This window comes from Phyllostomus hastatus, unplaced genomic scaffold, assembly GCF_019186645.2.
Source record: "Phyllostomus hastatus isolate PE091 unplaced genomic scaffold, TTU_PhHast_1.1 phas_contig_210, whole genome shotgun sequence".
In the NCBI taxonomy this organism is placed as follows: domain Eukaryota; kingdom Metazoa; phylum Chordata; class Mammalia; order Chiroptera; family Phyllostomidae; genus Phyllostomus; species Phyllostomus hastatus.
Window position 1 is genome coordinate 31,832,129 of NW_025333737.1, and position 22,674 is coordinate 31,854,802.

General features: G+C 47.8%; 1 protein-coding gene across 1 annotated transcript; it reads right to left on the bottom strand.

Moving 5' to 3' along the window:
• Positions 1 to 346: 346 nt before the first annotated feature.
• Positions 347 to 21,763, bottom strand: LSM12 (LSM12 homolog). The gene is made up of 5 exons (XM_045836667.1): positions 21,564 to 21,763; positions 19,610 to 19,743; positions 3,259 to 3,368; positions 1,661 to 1,787; positions 347 to 920 (listed from the first exon to the last, which is right to left on the bottom strand). The coding sequence occupies exons 1-5, from the start codon at positions 21,685 to 21,687 to the stop codon at positions 828 to 830; spliced, it is 588 nt and encodes a 195-aa protein (XP_045692623.1). The 5' UTR covers positions 21,688 to 21,763; the 3' UTR covers positions 347 to 827.
• Positions 21,764 to 22,674: the final 911 nt, after the last annotated feature.

Genomic DNA, 22,674 nt, shown 5'->3' on the forward strand with positions numbered 1-22,674 from the left:
GAAAACTGAAAACGAAGAGCCATCAGGAACCCTCAGAGCCAACTCTCATCTGAATACACTGGCTTACAAAGTGCTGCCAGATTCTTGCCGTGAACTAAGTCCAGTTAGTTGCCTGACTACGGGTGGTGGGGAGGGCAATACATTTTTGTTTTCAGAGGGATGAGGTGGGAAGGGTGGCCATGATCTAGTAAAAAGAGACCTGCAAGAAGCAGAAAATATTTAGAGAACATTTTAATATATATTTTCATATATATATTTAAAGTTAAGAAAAATAAAACTAATTCAAGCCATGCCCTGTGCAAAAAAAAGAAAAAGAAAAAAAGAAAAATTTAAAGTGAGACCTGTCTGTTGTTCTAGTCTCAACTGAAGTATCACAGTCAGCTTGTTACTTTTATTTTGGAAAAGATGTAGAAGTTTCTTTCAGAAGTTTCTTGTAGAGGTTTCATTCAGAAGGCAAATGTAGCCACTTATAAAAACAGAATGGCAGGGACAGACTAGGAAAGGAAAGTCAGAGGTGAAAGGGCAGAGCCAGAAAGAAATTTTCAAAAATGAAACTAACAAGATGACCGTTCCAGAGGGGGCTGTGAAAAGGACATGGTGGACCGAAGTCTGTTAGTCAAGTAATGGTTCAACTTTTAAATTATTCTCTTGTTCTTTTTTGTTGGGTGTTTTGTTTGTTCAAGTCTAAGATTTGGAAATGCCGACCCTTTGTTAACAAGAGCCAATGGGAAATACAGGATCCCTTCCCTCCCCCGGCCTGCTTCCGCTGGAGCCACCACCACCGCCTCCTTGGCTGGATGCTGGAAGAGCCCTCCGTGTGTGTGGACTCAGGATGACAGGGCAGCCTCCTTCTGTGGTTGCTGGGCTTGTGAACGCTGCAGTATCTTTTGGCTTTCCACATCTCTAAAATGTTTTTCAACCTGAAAGAGACCAGTCAGCCAAGGTCAGAACAGGAGCCAGGCACGGAGGGCCTCTCAAACAGTCCGTTCCAGGTTTCGATAGCCCCAGCCTGGCAGACCAGCCCCGGGTTACTGGGGTGCCTCTGCCCTGCTGTCTGTGGGCCCTTCCTACAAGGCAGGTGGGGGTCTCCTGTTTCAGTCACATTTTTTGCAGCCTCAGCTAAGACTGGATAAAAGAAGGTGAATCTAAAAACTAAAACAGAAACTGAAGAGAGATTATTACGATTCGAAAATCCCTTTCCCCTCTTCACACAAGTACGGAACACAAAGCTGGTGGGGGATTATAGTCTTAAACTTTTTATATCCACAATATTGGCCTTTCAATGTTTTTCTTTTTTTTTTATAAATGCTACAACTCAATCTAAAAAGGCAGATGCCATATGCAGAGTGGGGGACGCCAGTGGCAACTGATTTATTCCAACCAGCCCTTCCTGAGAAGAATCCAGCCTGAGGTGAGGGGAATTCCAAAAAGCCACACACAGAGGGTCACACTGCAGACGACCACTCACTTTATTCCATACTACCCAGTGGCTCCACCCCTGCAGGAGTGTCCAAGCCACAGCTGCAGAGCAGCGCCCTGCAAGGAGGCAGGGAGGCCGGGAGGCCAAGCAGGGCCTGCAGCTCGCGGCCCTGCCCTGAGGCTGGAGGGCGAAGGCCAAGGAATCACCCTCCACCTAAAGTCTCACGGCTCCTTTACTTACTATTTTGCGTACATGGCTCAGTGCACTCCCCTCTTTGCCTTTACAGTTTTCCACTTGATATGGGGGTGTAATAACAACTTCTTCCATGACTATGATGTTTTTTTCTTGCCATTTACAGTCTTTAATGCTGGAAGGAAAAAAAGAGCAGACGCAAGTTACCTCTTGCGGGCATCCCATACCTCCTGCTGAACCCAAGCTCCCGGCTCACCACTCAGCCAACACTAGTGGCCGGCAGCCCGCAGGGAGGGTGGCCAAGAAACGTTTCCTGGGCACCACCAGCCGGAACAGCGGTGAACCTGGCGCACGTTCACTCTGAGGAAGGCCCGGAAATGTTGCTCTGAAGCATCAGGGGCCATGGGGGAAGGGAGATACACGGGGACTAAATGGGGAAAACGTAGCAAAGATTATATATATTTTTAAAAAAAGCATCAAGGGCCTGGAAAACAATAGCCAACTTGCTAGCAGCCCTAGAAGTCCAAACCCAATTGAGTTCCAGACAAAGAGCCAGGCTCAGGCCACTAGAGTCAACTGAAGTAGCAGGCCAGGGCAGGGGTTGGTAAGCTTTTTATGTAAAATAGGTCAGACAGCAAATATTTTGAGCTTTGAAGGCCATACAATCTCTGCCTCAACTACTAAACTACGCCACTGTCCCTGAAAAGCAGCCACAGAGAACATATAAACAAATAAGCAGATCTAGACTGCTGGCTACGTTTGCCAACCTTCGCCCTAGGGGGAAACTTTTAGGGAAAAACAGGAGAACAAATTCCCCATCAGTCTCCATCATATTGTGATCTGTGCTCTACCCGAAAGGGAAGCCGCTCCCCAAACCGGTCCCTCTGAATTATCAGACAGCTGGACCCTCGCCAGACTGGGAAAACCCACTCCAGCTCGCACTCGGGAGCCCAGGACAGCTGACACTACGGAGGGAGTTCCCTCACATACCTGTAAACGTTCAGATACTCACGCCGTGGCCACAAACGACTCTAATGCCAGCTGCCATCTGTGCACCAGACCCAGGTGGTTAAATAGGGTAACAGAAGGCAGCGGGGGGGAGGGGGGTGTCAAATGTTTCAGTTTTTCAGCAACTAGGGAAGCTAGTGGAGAGTCAAATGACTTCCGCTGTGACAAAACGTCTTTTAGGGGGCGGTAATAGGTGGCCCTCTGCCCTCCCTAACTCCTGTGTCTACCCCAGTGTACAACTGAGAAGAGTAAAACATGAAACTTTTCCTAATAAAATTGCATAAGCTTTTAGAGAAAGGTACAAGATGAAAATAATAAAAGACAAAGAAATCACTAATTCTAAATTAAGGAATACTGGGTCTGGAAGGGACCCTTAGGGGTAATCTAATCCAAAACTAAGTCTTACAGAAGAAACTGCGAAACGGACACGCACGGAGGACAACTTGTCCCTGATCACGCCATTCTTCTGTATGGAATGGCGACGAGCACCCACACCTCTGGGTGCCATGGCACTACCAACACACTGCCCAGCTTCCCTGGTGACTTTCAGGAACACGGCTACCTGAAAGCCCGCCCCCAGAGAGCACGGCCGGGCAGCACACCCCAGGACGAGGGGCCCCTGTGATCCCCCAACTCACGTCTTGTGAATGGTTTGGAAGAGCTGCTGGCCCTCCAGGGAGACGCCAGCACTGATTGCATAGGCCTGGCTCAGTTTCTCCTCCTTCTCTGTCCGTGCTTTGCTGGCAAGCTAGAGAGGGGGAGAGAGCAGAGACTTAGAACATCATTCACCTTTATTCTTCCCAACAGACAGGACCCACATTGAAGAGAGGAGGCCAGAAAACACAGGTCTGGGGTAGATTGTTTTCTCAGCGATCAAAAGTGAAACAAATACACAAGATATCCCTGAACAGTTACTGCTTTTCCTGGCAAAGATTCCTTCCTTCCGATATTTTGAATGCCTACCACGTGCCAGACACTCACTGTGCTGAGCCAGAGATACAGCTCAGAAGGGGGCAGGGGAAACAGACTCTAAACAAAAACACAAACAGGGCAACTTTCCGCAGGGGTGAGGGCTGGACAGAACACAGGGCAGAGCAACGCGGTAAGGGTGTAACTGGGGAGCTACCCGATGGGAAGGGACGGTCAGAGGTAAAAGGTCATACAAACATTTCTGGGAAAGAAGAGGATTAAGACTACTTGTCAGCCACTGTGCTGGAGCCTCGTGTTTAGAAACCCATGTCTGCTGCACCTTCACGAAGCAGGACCTGAGGCTCTGAAGACTCTGCCTTTCCAGCACCATGACCTGTGCTCCCACAGGAGCCAAGACTCAAGTGAACCGAACCGCGGACACTGTCCACCTCCAATCTGAGCAGAACGGCACCCCTGCTCTTCGGAAAAGGGCCTGCGCTCTACCCCACGTCTGTTCTTGAACTGCCCTCTAGTGGAACGACCATGGGCTGATGGAAAGAAACGTAAAACAGGCAATCCCTCCCCACAGGCCTGGGACCCTGTCAAGCCTTTGCTCCTCTAATACGTTTATTTTTTATTTTTTTATTTGTAGACAAAGGAGAAGGGAGGGAGAAAAACATCAATGTGTGGTTGCCTCTGGTGCGCCCACAGCTGGGGACCTGGCTCACAACCCAGGCTTGTGAATCAAACTGGGAATCGAACCAGCGACCCTTTGGTTTGCAGGCTGGCGCTCAACCCACTGAGCCATACCAGCCAGGGCTTCTCTAACACGCTTCTGATCCCCACCCCACACTATTGGTTACTAGAGGTGTGAAGTACAAGTTTGTTTTGAGTGGGAGACAAAACGAATAGGCTGGACAAGATGGTCAAAACGAGAGAGAGAGAGAATGCATCCGAAAGACAAGTGATGTGGAGACTTCCAGACACACGAACAGCTTAGTGTGCTGATGCCGCAGCACGCTAGGGACATGTGCACAAACACACAACCTGTCGTGAAACACCAGCTCCTTCAATACAAAGAGAGGTAACTGTACCTCCAGCGCATCCCCCAAGTACCTAGGTACTTGGAATTCTTAAACATCTGTATTCTGCTTTAACAATGACCTTTCAAACCAGGAACCAAACACCGTTCTACCCGGGAAAAGTAAGCCAAGTGTCTTAACTGCCTGCTGGTAAAATGAAGCACTTTACTGAGGTGTGGGTTTGACTATGAAGATGGAAAAAGGGGGCCCTCCGTCAGGTTCTCAGGGACTGGGGAGTCTGGTCCCTGCCTCTGAACTTCAGAAGGCTGCCTGAGGGAGGAGGGGGTCTGAGCGCGGAAGAGCCAGCCCAGACACACTGTCATCTCGGCCTCCCCAGGCCAGAGAGGGAAGAAAGGCCAAGACTCTGCGGGCGGTCTGAAGCCAGAGCTCCGTGTTCACAAGGTCCCCGGGACGTGCAAACAGACAGAGCGCAGCAGTAAATAGTCTTTCAAGCCCGGTCCTGCCATTTGGCCCCACCAAGCTGCAGCTTCACAGAGGAATAAAAACACAGGGCCGACAGCATTCCTCTGAGCACCGGCGATCCCAAGTGCAGCGAGAAAGCCTTGTGGCTTGAAAGCACTCGCTCTCTACGGAAAAAGAACGGCTGCTGGTGGGTTCTGAGTGGCGACCAGCAAAGCTTCCTCGGTCATCAAGAAAACCCCAGTGACAAGGCGTTTCCCCGAGTCTCCCTTTCCCACTGACCGTGTAGAAAATCCGAAGCCTCCAGGGAAAGAAGGGAAAACGGGAGGACAGCAGAGCTCCCGGGAAGCGCCCGGCGGTCAGGCAGACGTTTACTCGGTGGGCATGCAGGAGGGTCTCACTCTGAGGTCTTTTTAAAAATGTTTATCCCTGAAAACCAAAAACGTCTCCCAATGTTGTGTCAGACAAAGTTCCTCCTGTGAAGCTTGTGTTAACTACATACTCTGGTTACTCAGAGTAAAATATCCTCGTCACCTACACAGTAGGTTAAAAACGTAACATCACCCATTCAGTAAGACAGAAGAGTCAGCTCAGGGAAACCAGGCATTTATGCAGAATGTTTAAGAATGGAACTCACAAATTAAGCCAAAAGAGGGCGGTGAGGGGAGGAGGCTGACAGAGGAGTCACTTTTAAATTTTTGCGAAAGGCAGAATAAAATGGATACAAATCTCAGCCAGAAGTGATTATTTTGGACAGCCTGAATAATAGCAACACAATAGTTACAGGACAATTATTTTAAAATACACCCCTACCCCCCACCCCTGATACCAGTTGCACAATCTCTCCTAACGGCTCTGACAGCAAAACAGAACAGGTCATTCTCCGCATCAGTTCATAGTGCAAACACATTCCCAAAGCTAACTGACATACAGGAGAGCCTTGGCAAACCCGCGGAAATTGGAGTGAGCTCACAGCAGTTCCGTCCGCTCCAACAGCCTCAACGCCCCTCCCTGGACTGCAACTGTGTGCTTCGGGAGGGCCGGGTCTCCCGCAAACCCCGGAACCTCCAGCTGTCAGTTTCCACACTGTATTTTCACAGCGATCTGAAAAATGCTAATATCTTATATTCAACACATCTGCTTTCACTGGGAAGTTGTACAGGGTACATTTCTTCCACAGAGAATCCCATCAACTAGGCGTGGGGAAAATTTCCCTCACAGAAAGAATCGAAAAGTGTTTCTTCTCAAAACTGGGAGGTGAGAGAGAAGAGGGAGATTATCCTGTTCTTTTTAGACATGTTCCCCCAAAACTGATGAAAACGGGGATAAGAGCATGGCCGATGTGGCTCAAGGTCAGAGCGTCCTTCTGCAAACCGAAGGGTCACAGGTTAGATTTCCGGCCAGGGCACACAGCTAGGGTGCGGGTTCGTCCGCAGCTGGTGTGTGCACTAGAGGCAACTGATGGATGTTTCTTCTCCCCACTTCTCTCCCTCCTTTCCCCCTCTCTAAAATCAGTAAGCATGCCCTTGAATGAGGATTAAAAAAAAAAGTGGATAAGCCTCCTTTTGTAAAGCTCAAGTTAGCTGTTACACAGACCTAAATTTCCCCACATTATATTTTAGTAAACAAATGCATATCTATAAAATGGTCGTTATTCCAAGTTAGCAAGTTCACAGTATTGTCAAACTACCAGAAGGAGCCAATAAGCGGCCCTTAGAGAAGAAGGTGGGAAGGGCACCAGGACTGCGATCGTTAAGTTCAGTGACTGCCACCAACTACATCCGTGCTCCAATGCGAACACGTAGGCTGCTGGCCTCTCCTAGTCAAAACTGAAGTACTAACTGTTTAGAATCTCAAAGAATATTAAAGGCACCAACTTCAAGAGGACGACTGACTCAGGCAAACCAAAAAGCACAAACCTACAAACACTTGTTACGAACGTGCATGTGAACCAACCGAAAGGACTGCACAAGACGACCTGTGCGCACCTGCCTCTTCCTTCATTCCGAGTGTTTCCCAGTGGAAACAGTTACTCCCAGCCTACTGACCTGTGCTTCCTCCTGGGGCCATTTTATATGTAGTGCTTGATGTGGGCAAGAGAGAAATGTGCATGAACTTGACACCAAAGCACATCAATATTAAAGGACTTCTAGTCATGCCTGCTGCTGGCCACCCCTTGAGTCAATGAATTAATAAACACCAATGGCACACATCTCTTCCTGTACTAAGCATCGTGGAGTAGAACAGCCACAACAAAATCCAAACCATACACACTTCATCTTGTTAATCAGTCACCAGCTGGGCCATCTTATTTCCACACACCCAGTCCAGGGAAGTCCAGGTGCTGTGGGAAGCCCAGAGGGACTCTTCCTGCAACTATTTAGCAGGCTGTGACAGCTGATACAACAAGGGAAGCAGAGCCTGGGGAGGAACCCACTGGACGTGACCTACTGACTCCGATGAGCCACTCACAGTTTGTCTTCTCTCCGTGCTTGGGCCTTCCAACCAGCTGCCCTCCCCGAGGGGTTAGCGAGCACGGCAGCTGCTGCCCTGGAGCTGCCAGCGCTGCCTGCAAGGCCTGGTGGGGCTCAGGGGTGGCTGCCCAGCACGGCCCAGAATAGCTGCCATGCTAAGGGCCCATGCTGGCTCCAGCTATTTCAATTCTACAGTGCACTCTTGGAAAGCCCTCATCTTTGCAACAAAGCAATCTCTTAAAAAGTGTTTCTTTCACCTACCAATACCTGCAAGTCTTCTAGTTTCCCTAGCTGAAAGCTCTTATATGAAAGTTTCTAAGAAAATACCATTCTTTACAAACCTGGATAGTGGGGAACTCAAAAAACATAGTATCCCACTTGAAGTTGTGCCCTAGAATACATAAAAATAAATGAAAACATTGAATCCAACACCAGATCAGTACAGCCAAAAAGGCCTGGCAGTGAACACTAAAATTCTATGAGCTAGACTTGTTGAGCGAGAGTTACTCCACACTAGGCACAAAGCTACACTTCACATGTGTTAAACATTTTACCAGCCCTGGCTGGTGTGGCTCAGGGGACTGAGTGTCGGCCTGCCAACCCAAAGGTCACCAATTCAATTCTCAGTCAGGGGACACGCCCGGGCTGTGGGCCAGGTCCCCAGTTGGGGGCACAAGAGACAACCAATGTATGTTTCACACATTGATGTTTCCCTCCCTTCCCCCTCTCTGAAAATAAATAAATAAAATCTTAAAAGACAAAACATCTCTGTACAATAATCCTATGAAATGGGGACTAAAACTACTCCTGTGTAATAAATGTAGAAGCCAGGCACAGCTGTTAAGAACTCGCCCAAGTTTACGGAGCCAGGCAAGCAGGAGAGCCGGTCTGAACCCGGTCTGATCCCAGAGGCTGTGTCCTCAGCCCTGCACTCTACTCCAACAGTTCCATCAAAGAGGAATACACCTAAATTATTGTTAAAAATAGTTATCAATTTGAATGCAAAAGAAAAAAACTGTTTTACTCCTCAACCGAGGATATGTTTATTGATTTTAAAGAGAGGGAGGGAGGAAGGGAAAAAGGGAGAAAAACATTGACTGGTTGCCTCCTGTACGTGCCCTGCCCGGGAATCAAACCTGCAACTTCTGGTGCATGGGTTGATGCTCCAGCCAACTGGCCAGGGGGGAAATACTTTTTAAAAAGGAAAATATCTTTTCTTTTTTTCCCCTTGTCACACCACCAATGGAAGCGAAACAACTCGACATGCTGCCACTTCACCCAAAAGTGGCGTTTTTACTTTGCCCCTTCTTGACGGTTCAGTAGGAAAATATCTTAAGACGCAGCTTCCACCTTCTTTATGTCAGTAAATTCTAGCATTTCCATTAATGCTAGAACACAACTGTCTACCTTTCAGTGAAGGGTCCCTTCTGAAAAGGGCCCCAGTCTCACCCTAAATGTCAAGAATATTCTTTATTTCTTTTGTTAAAGGTAATTCACAGCACCCTGGCTGGTGCGGCTCAGTGGATTGAGAGCCGGCCCATGAACCAAAGGGTCGCTGGTTCAATTCCTGGTCAGGGCGCGTGCCTGGGTTGCGGGCCAGGTCCCCAGATGGGGGTGTGCTGGAGGCAACTGCACCTTGATGTTTCTCTCCCTCTCTTTCTTTCTCCCTCCCTTCCCCTCTCTAAAAATAAAATAAACAAAATCTTTATTTTAAAAATAAAAAAGGTAATTCAGAGGAATGTTTTCAAAAGAACACATCCTGTGAGAGAAAGCATTTCGGGTCCAGACTGACGGGCAGTCCCCAGACCCACCATTTTCCGGCGTACAAGACTAGAGGAGGTAAGTCCAGTATCACTCCTGCACAAGGATGCTGAGATGCAGAGCCCCGGCCGGGCGGCTCAGGCGGCTGGAGTGTCATCTCACACACCAAAAGGCTGTGTGCGGGTGAGATCCCCAGCGGGGACACACACGGGAGGCAACCGGTGCTTCTCTCTCACACCATCTCTCCCCCTCCCCCAGTTCCTTTCTCTCTAAAATCAAAAAATATACATCCCCGGGTGAGGATTGTTTTAAAAAAAGTAAAAGAAGATATGCCGAGTACTTTGAGCTACGATGGACAGCTCGAGCCCAGTGGCCAGAGCACCGGCCAGTCTCCGGACTCCAACAACACGAGCCCCGTTGATCCGTTGCAACGCCGCCGTCAGGCACAGACCAGCACCCAGTCGGTCAGTGCTGCAAGCACAGTTCTCTCTTCCACGCGGTTTGAAACAAAAACTAGCTGTCAGCAAAGTCAATAGTTTTTGCTAACTTATTTGCAATGACATCACCAAATGTATTTGCAGCTATAACCGACCTCCTGGGCACCAACAGGGCAATTTCCTAGCTCTGGGACCCTGAACCCAGTACTGGCTCTGTCACTGAGAAAACTGGCTGGGAAGTAAACTGCAATTTGACTGTAACAACCTACCTCTGAAGTGTTCGCTCAAGCCACACAGGGCTACGAGGACAAAGGGAGGTAATGTGGTGAGAGCGCTAGGAAAGCTGTGAAGCACTACACACATACTAGCTGTTGACATCATTCCTATAACATCAGCAGCAGCAGCAAAGAAAGTAGCCTGTGGGTCCTTTCAGGAAAGCACATATAATCCAACCTTCCTGCAGCCAACGAGAGTCGAGTTCTCCCTTCTGGCTTCTCTAAGAGCTGCTAAAGCGGCTGTGAGCCCCACACGGAGCACCTTCTGAAACCCAACCGAAGCACGCACCCTGAAAGACGCCTTGCCTTTGTGCGACCAAACAGGGGCCCCGCTCTCAGAGTGAAGTGTTGATTGTGTTCGCTGACAGTGAAGGAGCCACAGCTACTGCTCCCTGGGCTCTGAAGAGAGCAGGGAAAGCAAAGTAAAACAGAACAGCACCCCCAACCCCCCAAAAAGAGACTACAGCTCAAATCCCTGCCTACCACTCACTAGCTTATATGAGCGAGCCTGAGCCTTAGTCCATCTGGGGCCCATCCTGAAGGGTTATTTTTTTTTAATTTTTATTAATTTTTAGAGAGAGAAAAAAGGGGGAAGGGAGAGAAGGAGACAGAAACACCGATTTGTTGTTCCACTTATTTATGCATTCATTGGTTGATTCTTTTTTTAATATTATGCTATTTTTATTTTTATTTTTTTTAGATTTTATTATTTATTTTTAGAGAGGGAAGGGAGGGAGAAAGAGAGAGAAACATCAATGTCCGGTTGCTGGAGGCCATGGCCTGCAACCCAGGCATGTGCTCTGACTGGGAATCGAACCTGTGACACTTTGGTTCACAGCCCGCACTCAATCCCCTGAGCTACGCCAGCCAGGGCCATCATTGGTTGATTCTTATATGTGCCCTGACTGGGGACGGAACCCACAACCCTGGCGTGTCAGGACGATGCTCTAACCAGCTGAGCTACCTGGCCAGGGCCTGAAAGGTTATTGTTGGGAGCCCAGTGAGGCATACGGCCGACCCTTGAACTACACGAGTTTCAGTTATACACAGGTTTTGTTCAACTGACCCACGCACGCACGCATGCATGCACATGGTTCTGCATATGTGGACGGCCTCTGTAGTTACACCGCATCTTCAACTGCAGGGTAGGCTGCCGCCCCTTGCCCCTTGTTGTTTCAGGGTCAACTATAAAGCACCTGACACCAATAGTGGCACCTCGCTAGTCCTTTCCTCCCTTTTTACAGCAACCTCCAGTTTGGCTCAACGACAGAAAATCAAGTTTCTAAGATGCAGAGATGAACACATTGGGCACCTCCCCGATCAGCTCGATTGATTATATTTAACTCCCCTCCCTTCATCTAATAAATTACCATTTACTCTTCAAGACCCTACCCTGCTGCTACGCCTGAGAAGCCTTCCCTAAAATGCCCACTACTCGGTGCCAAGAGCGCGCAAACAGCAGCCCGTGAGTCAAGTTCAGCCAACCACCCGCTTCAGTTAAGTTTTACGGGAATGACCGTGCCCATCTGTTTACATCTTGTCTGCGGCTACTTTCGCTACAGAGGGAAAGCTGAGTAGTCATGACGGATAGACAATGTAGAGCCCACAAAACCTGAAATATTTACCAAAGAGACCTTCACAGACAAAGTCCGCCGCCCCTGCTCTTCGCTGCCACAGCACCTCGCCCACATCTCCACCAACACCGCACTGCCAGTGTCACCACCAAGATAAATGCTGCCGTCCCTCACCAGTCCCAACAGGCCTGAGGTTCTTAAGGGCAAAGGCAGTGTCTTAATCGCCCTGACATTCCCAGCACCTGGAAGGGAGAGGCCGCGACAGGGAAGGTGGGTGAAAGGAAGAAAACCTGACTGTCAGCGATTCACAGAACTAACAGTTCCCAGGGGTTAAGTGACTAACACGAGGTCTCACGATTCATTAGCAGCCCAGCTATAAAAAGACCCCAGTTCTTCAAACTCCCCACAGTCTACCACACCACACTGTTAGCTCTTGGTGCAGCGTGTAGATCCTTTACATTTCCTAGTTGAGGTAAAATCTGCCTCACTCTCTAGGACAGTTTTGGGTACTAACCTAAGCTAGTCTCCAAATTCCAATGCCAGGACAAGGGCACCATTTGCCCCCGTGCCTGTTCTCTGCCAGGAAAATGAAACCAGCTAAACGTCCCTTTCTCAACACCAAAGAGATGCCACCGCTGACCCGACAGCACAGTCCTTGTCTTGAACTGTCTCCATGTCGGAGACACTGAGGGCAGAGGTGGCTGCGACGACGCACCACGGCACAGCTCTGCCCGAGCACCTGGGCTCAGCAATTTGTCTTTTCAGGAGGACAGCAGCGCTGATGCCACGGTATCGGGACCCCCCAGACCCCATAATACCAAGAAAGCCCTCTTCAGCCCTGACTGGCATGGCTCAGTTGGTTGGGTGTTGTCCCGCAAAGCAAAAGGTCACCAGTTCGATTCCCAGTCAGGGCATGTGCCCAGGTTGAGGGTTTGGTCCCTGTCAGGGTGGATAAAAGAGGCGACAGATCGATGTTTCTCTCCCTCTCTTTCCCTTACCTTCTCTTTAAAAAGACAAATAAAAAAATATTAAAAAAAGAAAGAAAGAAAGCCCTTGCCCTGGCTGGTGGAGCTCAGTGGATTGAGCACTGGCCTGCAAACCCGAAGGTTACAGGTTCAATTCCCAGTCAGGGCACATGCCTAGGTTGTGCGCCAGGTCCCCATGTGAGGGCGTGAGAGGCAATTGATTGATATGTCTCGCACACATCAATATTTCTCTCCTTCTCTTTCTCCTTTCCTTCCCTTTTCTCTAAAAATAAGTAATATCTTTTAAAAAAGAAAAGAAAACAAGCCCTCCTCAGAACCAAATTCTTGACCAAATGAAGGAGATCCCCGACAGGACTTGCAGTACTGGGTTAGCTGGCTGCCACGCACTCCAGCCTGAACTGGGCCATCAGCGCCAGCCTGCAGCACTGTACCCCAACACGGTTCTGTCAGGTTAACCCCAAAGTGTGAATGACACTGCACGTGACCTGCTTCCAAAGGCCAGTGATTTTTAAAATGGCAGCCACCGTACCCCTCGGACTGCCTCTGACACCACCACTACTGAGCAGTGCTGGGCTCGGCCTCTTCGCCCCCACCGAGTCTCCCTCACACTCCTGCGGGGACCAGCCGCCTGCTCAGAGCCAGGTGCAGACCTCACCGGTGGACTCTAACCTGGGAGTGTAGCCTTTATCAAGTGAGATAACAGGTTAATAATGGTTACATGTAACTACCTAAGTGGTATACACTATAGTTTCTAGAAGCCAGAAAATTTTTAACAAAGAAGTCTTGCTTTCACCCTGGCTGGTGTGGCTCAGTGCTTGAGTGCATGCCTGCAAATCAAAGGGTCGCTGGTTCGATTCCCAGTCAGGGCTCACGCCTGGGTTGCAGGCCAGGTCCCCAATGGGGGAGCATGCAGGAGGCAACCATGCATTGATGTTTCTCTCCCTCTCTTCCCCCTCTATAAAAAATGAATAAATAAAATCCTTAAAAACAAATCTTGCTTTCACTAGGCAAGTAATTATTTCCCTTCCTACGTTTACACATAATATGAATACCTCCTACCAGTATCCACACACCTGAACATAAACATACGGTGGCCGGGTTATCTGATTAGCCTCGGTGACAGCTCCATACCTTAGCACAGTAGGGTCAAAACATCCGGTCAAGGGCCTAGCTAACAGGGTAAGTCCATGAACACAGGCCATGATGCAGTGTCTATCAGCTCCCCCAGGAATCTACTCATACTTGAGGATTAATCCTCAAATAACCAGAGTCTCACAGGCTATGCTAAATCTTAGCTTTGAAAGTGGTGGGACTTCCTTCAGTGTGACGTCATACCTAACGGTGAGGTACGGACGTCCATTTCTTTCAAAAGTGAACTCTGTGCCTCTTCCACTTTCTCGGCCTTACTAGGCCCCTCCACGCACTGACCCATCTCCAAATATCATGTTTATCCAAAGGCAGCCAACTCATTCTCCATGACCAGGAACTGCAGATAAGATCTTCGAATCTCTCCCTGGTTCCATCTGATCATTCACTGTATGCTTGTAAGGTTTGAACAAGTAATAAAACAAGACAAGAGGCTGACAGCTCATCTATATATTTCAATTTTCTACGTTTTGTCCTTTTCCTGCCTCCCCAACACACAAATGTCTCCTCCAGAAAGGGCTCTCCAGCTCGGCCAAGTAGTGAGGCTCCCATCTCATACAACGCACTGGATGGGTTTATCTGCACAAACGAACGCATACACTTGTGCTGGCTGTGCCCGCGAGTCCCTCCCTCGGAGTCTCAGCAGAGGCGGGAAGCACAGCCTCCTAGGTTCTGTGACCGCTCACTCTCACCTCCAGCACTCAGGCAAGTGTTCAGCTGCGTCACACCACTGCCCAGGAAATTCAAGTTCATTCTGGACACCAACAAGAAGTCTCTTATTAAAAACATCTTTTAATTATAAGATGTTACATATTAATGGTATCCAATACAACTTTGATTCCCCCCAGTCCTGGGCTGGCAAGTTCCAGTATCTGAATGAATGTGGATCCAGTGCCAGGAAAGGCTGACACAGTAGCAGCACCGACGCTCTCGGCTGCGCTCCCTTCGCTGCACTGCCACCCCTCCCCCCCTCGCCCCTTATTCCATAATTCCAGGAACGCCAGCTGGCTACACACAGCTGACGTGGGAGCAGAGAACTAACACCTGCTAGGTCTAGTCAACTGGACCAATCCTCGTAACAACTCTATGAGACAGGTACTAACATTATCTCCCTTTTCCAGTGAGGAAACTGATGCTCGGCAAGGTTCAATGGCAAAGAAGTGACTTTAAAGACTTGTCTGCGCTGGCTGGTGTGGCTCAGGGGATTGAATGCAGACCTGCAAATCCAAAGGTTTGTGGTTCGATTCCCAGTCAGGGCACATGTCTGGGCTGCGGGCCAGGTCCCCACTTGGGGGCGTGCGAGAGGCAACCAACCGATGTGTTTCTCACACATCAATGTTTTTTCTCCCTCTCTTTCTCGCTTCCTACCCTCTCTAAATAACTAAAATCTTTTTTCTTTAAATTGGAAAAAAAAAAAAAAGACTTATATGCTTGGTTCTAATGTTCTTTCTAATGTTCTTTCCACGCTAGCCCTGACCACACAACAGATGTGTCTCTCAGAAACATTACTCCGGATCACAGGTATTTAGGTGCTCATTTCATGTCACCGAACTACTGCGTAAGCTCCCTGGGCTAAAAACACAGAAACGGGAAACACACAGGACCTTGCCGTCAAATTACCAGACCCGAGTTCAAATCCAGCTCTGTTACTGCCGGTTGTATGACCTCGAGCTAGTGACTCATCCTTTCTGAGCCTCAGTTTACTCTTCTCTAAGATGGCGATGCACCCGCCCCGTAAGAACCACCGCCAGGGTTGAATGAGATGTCTCCGAAGGCTAGCTCGAGGCGTGGCACATGCAGGCATCAGCTCCTGCACCACTGGCCACATAATCCCGCACGAGTCACGTAAACGGGAAGATGACTTTTGCCATGTGTTACACTAAAAGGAAAAGAACACACTCTAAAGACCACAGCATTGCTGTGAGGATGAAATGAGATGTGTCAAAGGTCTTCGTAAACTATGAAGCACTAGAAAAATGTCAGGTATGGCCCCCAGCTTAGCGCAGTGCCTTGCCCAAAAACAGATTGCAGTAAATGTTTGATAAATGCTACATTAAAGAGAATTTTGTTAATGTGGACATGTCCCAAATCATCTTTTTATTTTTAGAGAGGGAAGGGAGGGAGAAAGAGAGAGAGAGAAACATCGATATGCGGTTGCTGGGGGTCATGGCCTACAACCCAGTCATGTACCCTGACTGGGAATCGAACCTACGACACTCTGGTTCGCAGCCTGCGCTCAATCCACTGAGCTACGCCAGCCAGGGCTAAATCATCTTTTTTTTTGTTTTTTAATTTAAAGAGAGAGGGGAAGGAGGAAGGGAGAAAGAGTGGAAGAGAAACATCGATGTGAGAGAGAAACGTGGACCGGTTGCCTCTCACATGCACCCCAACCAGGGACCAAGCCCACAACCTAGGCGTGGGCCCTGACCGAGAATCAAACCAGTGACCTTTCCCTTTGTGAAACCATGCCCCACCCACCAAGCCACACCGGTTCAAGGCCCAAACCATCTTTCCAGAGCCCTGCTAACCTGTGCACATTCTTCATCCCCAGAAAACAAGGGGCGAAGTCGGCTCACAGGAACTTGTTAAGAATCCCCTTAATTCACCCTACCATGAGGACCCTAGGGCTCTCACCCTCAAGCAGTATTTCGGCTTTCCTCATGACAGAGCAAACTAGTAAGGCATGTGGCAAATAAACTGAACCTCACTTATGTTTGGCTTTGGTGTACTTTTGTACTTTTATGCAAATGCTTTTGTCTAACAGTCAGGAAATTTGGAACATTTTAAGAGGTACAATGTTACTGTGGAGAAAATGATATTCAAAACTTCCACCTTATGCAACTCCACTGTCCTCTTCCAAGCTTCCTCTTACATCCCACTGCTGTGGACAGACATAGGACTTCTCAGCCCGCAGTGAACTGCCAACAGAAAGCAAAACAGGCTCATCTCCAACTGCTAGTTCATACCTTCTCTAGTTGGGCTGGAATTTAGTATTTCCTTTAAAAGGCCTTCTCTTCCATTTCCTGCTGGGTCGGAGTAAACAAATACACAGTTTATATCAACAGGTTCAATGAAACAGAGCAATTTACTACGTCAGCAAGATGAGCCGGGGGTGATGGCACCTCCCACCGGAGGTGGAGGTGGCAGACAGCGCTCCCCTCGACTGCGAGCACGGGCAGTGCTCTCTCGGGGATGTCAGGGGGCCTCGGGTCTTTCTCACATGCTTAAACAGTCCTCCATCTTCAAAAACCCAAAGTCCATGCTCTTAAATAGGATGATCTCTTCATGTCATTTAAGCAACACGTTAACAGCTGCCCAGATTAGCCGTTCCCAGTGACAGCCCGGCAGGCTCCTCCGACCCTAAGTGAGGGCCAGGAGGGATCACAAAGCGGCCCCGAAGGCGGGTTTCCGGGGAAAACCCACACGGCTTCCGCACAAACAACTCCACAGATGGAAGAACTGGAAAGAAATCCACAGACAGCCCTCCAACCTAACTTCAGTTTTCAGTGTCTGACTCTTCCCCGTATGCCTTTTTCAAGACTTAGCACGCAGGCCACAATGTTAAGAAAAGTAAAGATTTTTGGCATTCCTCAACCTAGTACTTCCCATTGCTTTCTTGAACAAGGGGATAAACTACTAGCTTACAACAATGCTAGCAAACAAATAAAACTGACAAGAAGAAAGCACAATGATAAAAGCAAAGATGAACTACAAACTAACCACAAACTACAGGGTGTGGTAAAGTAGGTTTCCAGTTGTGAGTACATGAAACAGAGATTATTTTTGCAATATTTACTCATTCTTGTATTATTTTCCATACAAAGAACTGTAACCCTATTTTGCCCCACTCTGTATTCATATGTGAGGTCAAAGGTAAGGGGACACTCTTGATGACCCCAGCGGCCCACTCCAAGCCCCCTCGGATAAAGAGCACACTTGTGGGTCACAGCGCAGACATCAGCATCTTTCGAATTTGGGGAAATCACTTCTCAGGTCACCTTTCCTCTACTAATCACTGAAGGTCATTGATTTAGTGACGGACTTCATATACCACATAAACACCTAGAATAACTTCAAATGTATTTCTCTCAACATACTAGGAATGAACTATTTCACTTGAATCTTTTTAAATCTCTTCAGATAATAAAAGACAACCTAAAGAGTTCCTATACTCTAGAAAGAGGTACCTGACGAAGCCAGGGCTTCAAAAATATTTGTTTCTAAGAATGGGATGTTCTGTCCACAACAGCCTTTAATGTGAAACCCCAGATGCTTCCGAATCTGTCCACAGCCATCACTAAAACACGTGGCATTTCCCTGGAATCTGGAAAGAAGGGAGTTCTGTATCTGAGGTAACCACATTCAGCTAGCCTCAGTTACCATCTATTGTTTCAGCTGCCCAAGTATTTCCTTGCTTTGCTCAATTCTTAGCAAACACACCACTTTCCCGAGACAGGCAAGAGAATATATGTTATGCCCTGGCTGGTGTGGCTCAGTGGATCGAGCACCCGCCTGCAAACTGAAAGGTTGCTGGTTCAACTCCTGGTCATGGCACATGCCCGGGCTGCAGGTCAGGTCCCCAGCTGGGGGCCTGCAAGAGGCAGCTGATCAATATTTCTCTCCCTCTTTCTCCCTCCCTTCCCCTCTCTCTAAAAAATAAATAAATACATAAATAAAATCTTTTTTAAAAAGAGAATACACATTATTAAAAGATTCCTCTGGAGGGAAAAACTTCCACCACACCAATTCAAGAGACTTAAGGAAGGGTAGATGCTACTAAAACTGAAAGCCTAACTTACTCACTCAACAAATATTTATTGAACACCTACTCTGTGCAACACTCTGTATATTCAGTGATAAACAAAACTGGTATAGTTCCCATCCTGACAAAAAAAAATTGATGATAGAAAAAAAGTAAACAAATGATACACAATTATAATTAATTACCAAAAGGCTATGACTAGGGCAACCTTAGGTCCCAATGTGCCCAGGACACACTGATCTATGCTTGTCTCCGTGTAAAATAGACAACGTCCCAGGTTGGACTATAAATGATAGGTCAAAGGATAAGCTAGTATAAGAGAAAATAACGGAGGCAAATTACTTTAGCCTGGGTAAGCAAAGCCTCCTTGGAAGAGGTACCATTTCCCTAAGTCCTGATGGGTGCGGCTCTAGTCGTTTTGGAAGGAAGGTTCCAAGTACAGGAGACAGCAAAGGCTACGAGAAGGCCTGGAGTATTATGATGATTATTATTCAACATGATCTTTGGCTGACAGAACTGAAGAGTCAAAAAAGTGATTTAGGGGTTCCCAGAGATCAATTTCTACATTACAGATTAAAATATCCTAAATCTCTAATTCTGTTAGACCTCAAAATTCAAATGTAAAGAAGCTCCAAGCATAATGAAGTTCCAAGGCAGTGGTTTTGAGATTTTTGTAGGTCATGAATCCCTGAGAATCTGACACTCTTTACCTCCCTCCCTTCCTATACAGATGGGACAAATATATAATCACGTGTGCATACATACACAATCTCAGGAGTTTCACAGGCAACTGCCCTGTCCGACCCCGCCAATTCCAGAAGTTCACTAATAGACTCCAGCTTAAAAGAAAAAAAAAAAAAAAAGCCCCCTTTCACAAAGGACAAAAGCAAGCTCTCAACTCTATTTCTCTGTTTGGGCATTAATAAGGGTATGGGAATCAACCAATGAATGCATGAATGGATCAACAACAAAAATCGATGTTTCTCTCCCCCCCATAACCAATAAAAAAATAAGAAAAAAATTCCTTTAAAAAAAAAAGAGATCAGAAGAAACAATTTTAAGTCAATGAAAAAATGACAATGAATAATGTATGTATTACCAAGAGTCACTAAGACTCAATTTTCCCACCATTTCAGAGAGCCAGACTACCCTCAAGTCCTTACCTTACTAACATTGAGTGAAGCTAGGGGAGGAGGGGTTTCTGTTCGGTCATTAATTATTTCCACTTCTGAAACATACTGTAAGTTTATGAGCAAGATGTCTGCGTGGTTGGGCTTTCCACTGGAAGAGGGACATTCTGGTGAAAAAACAAAGTTAAGGAAAACACGGGCAAGCAGAGCACTGACACACCCCGAAAGGGGCACGGAAAACACAATTCACACGAGGCTTGTGGAGAGGTGTACTGTGAGCAAGAGCGGGGAGCCTTACAAGAATCACACCCTCCCCATGAAATCTCTGCCTGTCACCCTCCTTCTGTTTAACCTCATAATCAAAAGATCTCAAGCTTTTCAAAGCCACATACAATTAAAATTAGAAGCCTCAAAAGGATTTCTGTCACCTTCTCAACCGGTTTTATGGAGAGGCATAATGTGGTTTTAATGCCTTGTGCATACTCTTTGTCTTGAACCTAAGGAACCACACAGAAGAGGCAGTGCTTTCTGCTCTTGGTGCAGTACTCCCTTTATCTGCACAGTGCTCATCGCTTTTTCAGATTTGAGAATCCCCATTTTGCAGAGGAGAAAAATATAGAACTATAGCACTACAAAAGAAACTGACTCAGGTGACCCAGCTAGTTAACCCATTCATTCATTCATTCATTCACTCAATCTCCAACCATGTATTAAGAGCATACTGTATGCCAATTAAAAGCAGACTCATTCCCCATTCCCAAACCCTTCCATCTAAACCATTAATTTAAAAGGTCCAATCTGGTCCAGGTATAAATTCTTGTATTTAAAAAAAAAGCAATTGTTCTTGCTGTATAAGTTTCAGAGGCCATCTCCTAAGCTAGAAATCTACAACTAGTGGTTAAATGAATTAAAATACTTGCCACTCAAATGCAGCAAACTCAGTAGGAAACTTCCTTTTGAAAGACGCTATAAAGGATTACTCCTCCAAAAAAAAATCTAAATAAACCCACTTGTGGCTCAAATAAAAGGGGAAGGGGTGGCCCATTTATTACAACCAGGAAATATTTTGTTTCCAAGACTGAGTTTCCTGGAGTAACTCAGAAATCATTTCCATCCCAAGGAAGCAGGCCACCTTTTCCATTCTATGTATCACTGCTACTTTCAAAAGGGGAGGCTACTTCTATGGAAGAGTCAGGACTCCATGTGCGCTCGGCTGAGCAAGAGAACGTAACTTAACTCTTTCACCTGTAACCCACACATCAACATAAGCCCCTGAAAAACGTGGTCCTCTGTCTGGACCAGTTTTCCAATGTAAACATCCCCCAAACAGCAATTTCCAAATGACTGAGAAACCTAAAATTCAGCACTCCTCGACCCCCATGGCACCACGCATACACACACGAACCAGCAAATCGAGCCCTTATCCCCAGTTCAGATATGAACTCTGCCCTTCAGTTACTCACCCCTCCAAACAGGCAAGGCCCATTTGGTCACCACCCCATCGCCTTTCTTGGACCAAATCCCATCAGTAGACACCCCGATCCTAAACTGCATATTCTTCCCTTGCCCTATTAGCAGTTCCTTACTCTACACACCCCATCCCCACTTGATTTTATCCGCCCCGCTTCCATCCAGGTTCCAACCCCCCTACCCCCTCCCACGACCAGCCCCTCTCCAGATCACTGTGTCCCCTCTCATATCGTTCCCCCTCGAAAAGCCATCGCGTGTCAAGTCCCCCTCCACCCACCGACCCTCGCACGGGGCCCAGCTCCTACAAGGGGGAGGAGGAGACAGGGTCCCCAAAACGGATCGAGGGACCCACGAGAGGGGGAGGGGAGCTCAGGGCCGTGCGCATGCGCTCCGGGCGCCGCGGTGGCCGGTCGCCCCTAGGCCCGGAGAGGGCCCCAGCCGCTGCCGACGTCCCCCACCCTTCCACCACGGCACATACACGCCGGCCCGGCCTCGGGCTCCGCGCACGGAAGGATACTTAAAGCCAGCATTTTGGACTGGTAGTCGAAGGCTACCACCTCGCCCTGCAGCCGCTGCTCCTGGCACGTCCGGCACGACACCTGGCTCCCAACGCTGAAGTACTCGCCCGGAGGAGCCGCCATCTTGGGAGAGCAGCCGCGGCCGGCGGCGGCGGCGGCGGCAGCAGCGGGCGAAAGCCGGGCGCCCAGTGAGCGCCGCGCCGCGACGCACGGCGTGATGACGTCACACGCCGGGGCGTGGCCTGGCGCTGGGTGGGGCGAGAGCCTAGGTGGAATAGGAAGGAAGAGAAAATAAAGGGGACGCTGAATAATTAGCGTCCACTGTACGCTACTGTACCCGCTTGGTAAAGTACTTGTAGGGTCCGTTTTAGAAGTTAAGTAACCTACGTGGAATGAAAAGGTAAAGAAGGAAGGAACTGCAGCCTCCATCACATATATACACGCCTTGACAGAGTTTGCTGAATGAACTCTTTATTTCACATGTGAGGAATCTAAGGTCCAGAACACTTAACACGAAACTTGCCCAAAATGATTATACTTCGTTATAAAATGGTAGAGGAAACTTTTCATTCTGGTTTTTTTTTCTGATCCTATTTCTTTATTCCTTCTGTATTAACACTTACTGAGCATCCTCATTTTACAGGTGAAGAAACTAAGTCTTACAGAGACTAAGCTTATCCAGGGCCTCACAACTAGCAAGGATTTGGTCTCCCTGTTTCCAAAGACGGCGCGGTTTACACTAGACTATATTAGATAATACCTCCTAGAGTAGTTAGGAGGTTAAATGAGGTGAAGTGTATAAATGCATGGCATGTTGTAGGTAGATAAATGACAGGTATTCTATGATCACTCATCACCCTTAGAATTCAGGATGCTTCTCCATCTCACTTCTGTCTTGCCATCTTCTCTAGAAAGCCAGGTAAAGAGCAGGAGTAAGAGGCAGTGGTAGTAACAGGGTGCCTTGGAGCAAGAGTGTGACCCACCCATAGTATATGTAAGTACTATGTAAATTAATTTTTAAGCCCTGTATCACCAATTGCCATCCCTAACCTACCTGTCCTCCACCCCCCATATAGAAATTCTGAAGCATCATGGATGAGTAACAAAAGG

Coding starts and splice junctions, on each gene's coding strand:
- LSM12 (XM_045836667.1), bottom strand. CDS start 21,687: ATGGCGGCTCCTCCGGGCGAGTACTTCAGCGTTGGGAGCCAGGTGTCG. Junction 19,744..21,563: donor GTCCAAAATGCTGGCTTTAA/GTATCCTTCCGT, acceptor TTTTTTCACCAG/AATGTCCCTCTTCCAGTGGA. Junction 1,788..3,258: donor TTCCAAACCATTCACAAGAC/GTGAGTTGGGGG, acceptor TTTTCCTTCCAG/CATTAAAGACTGTAAATGGC.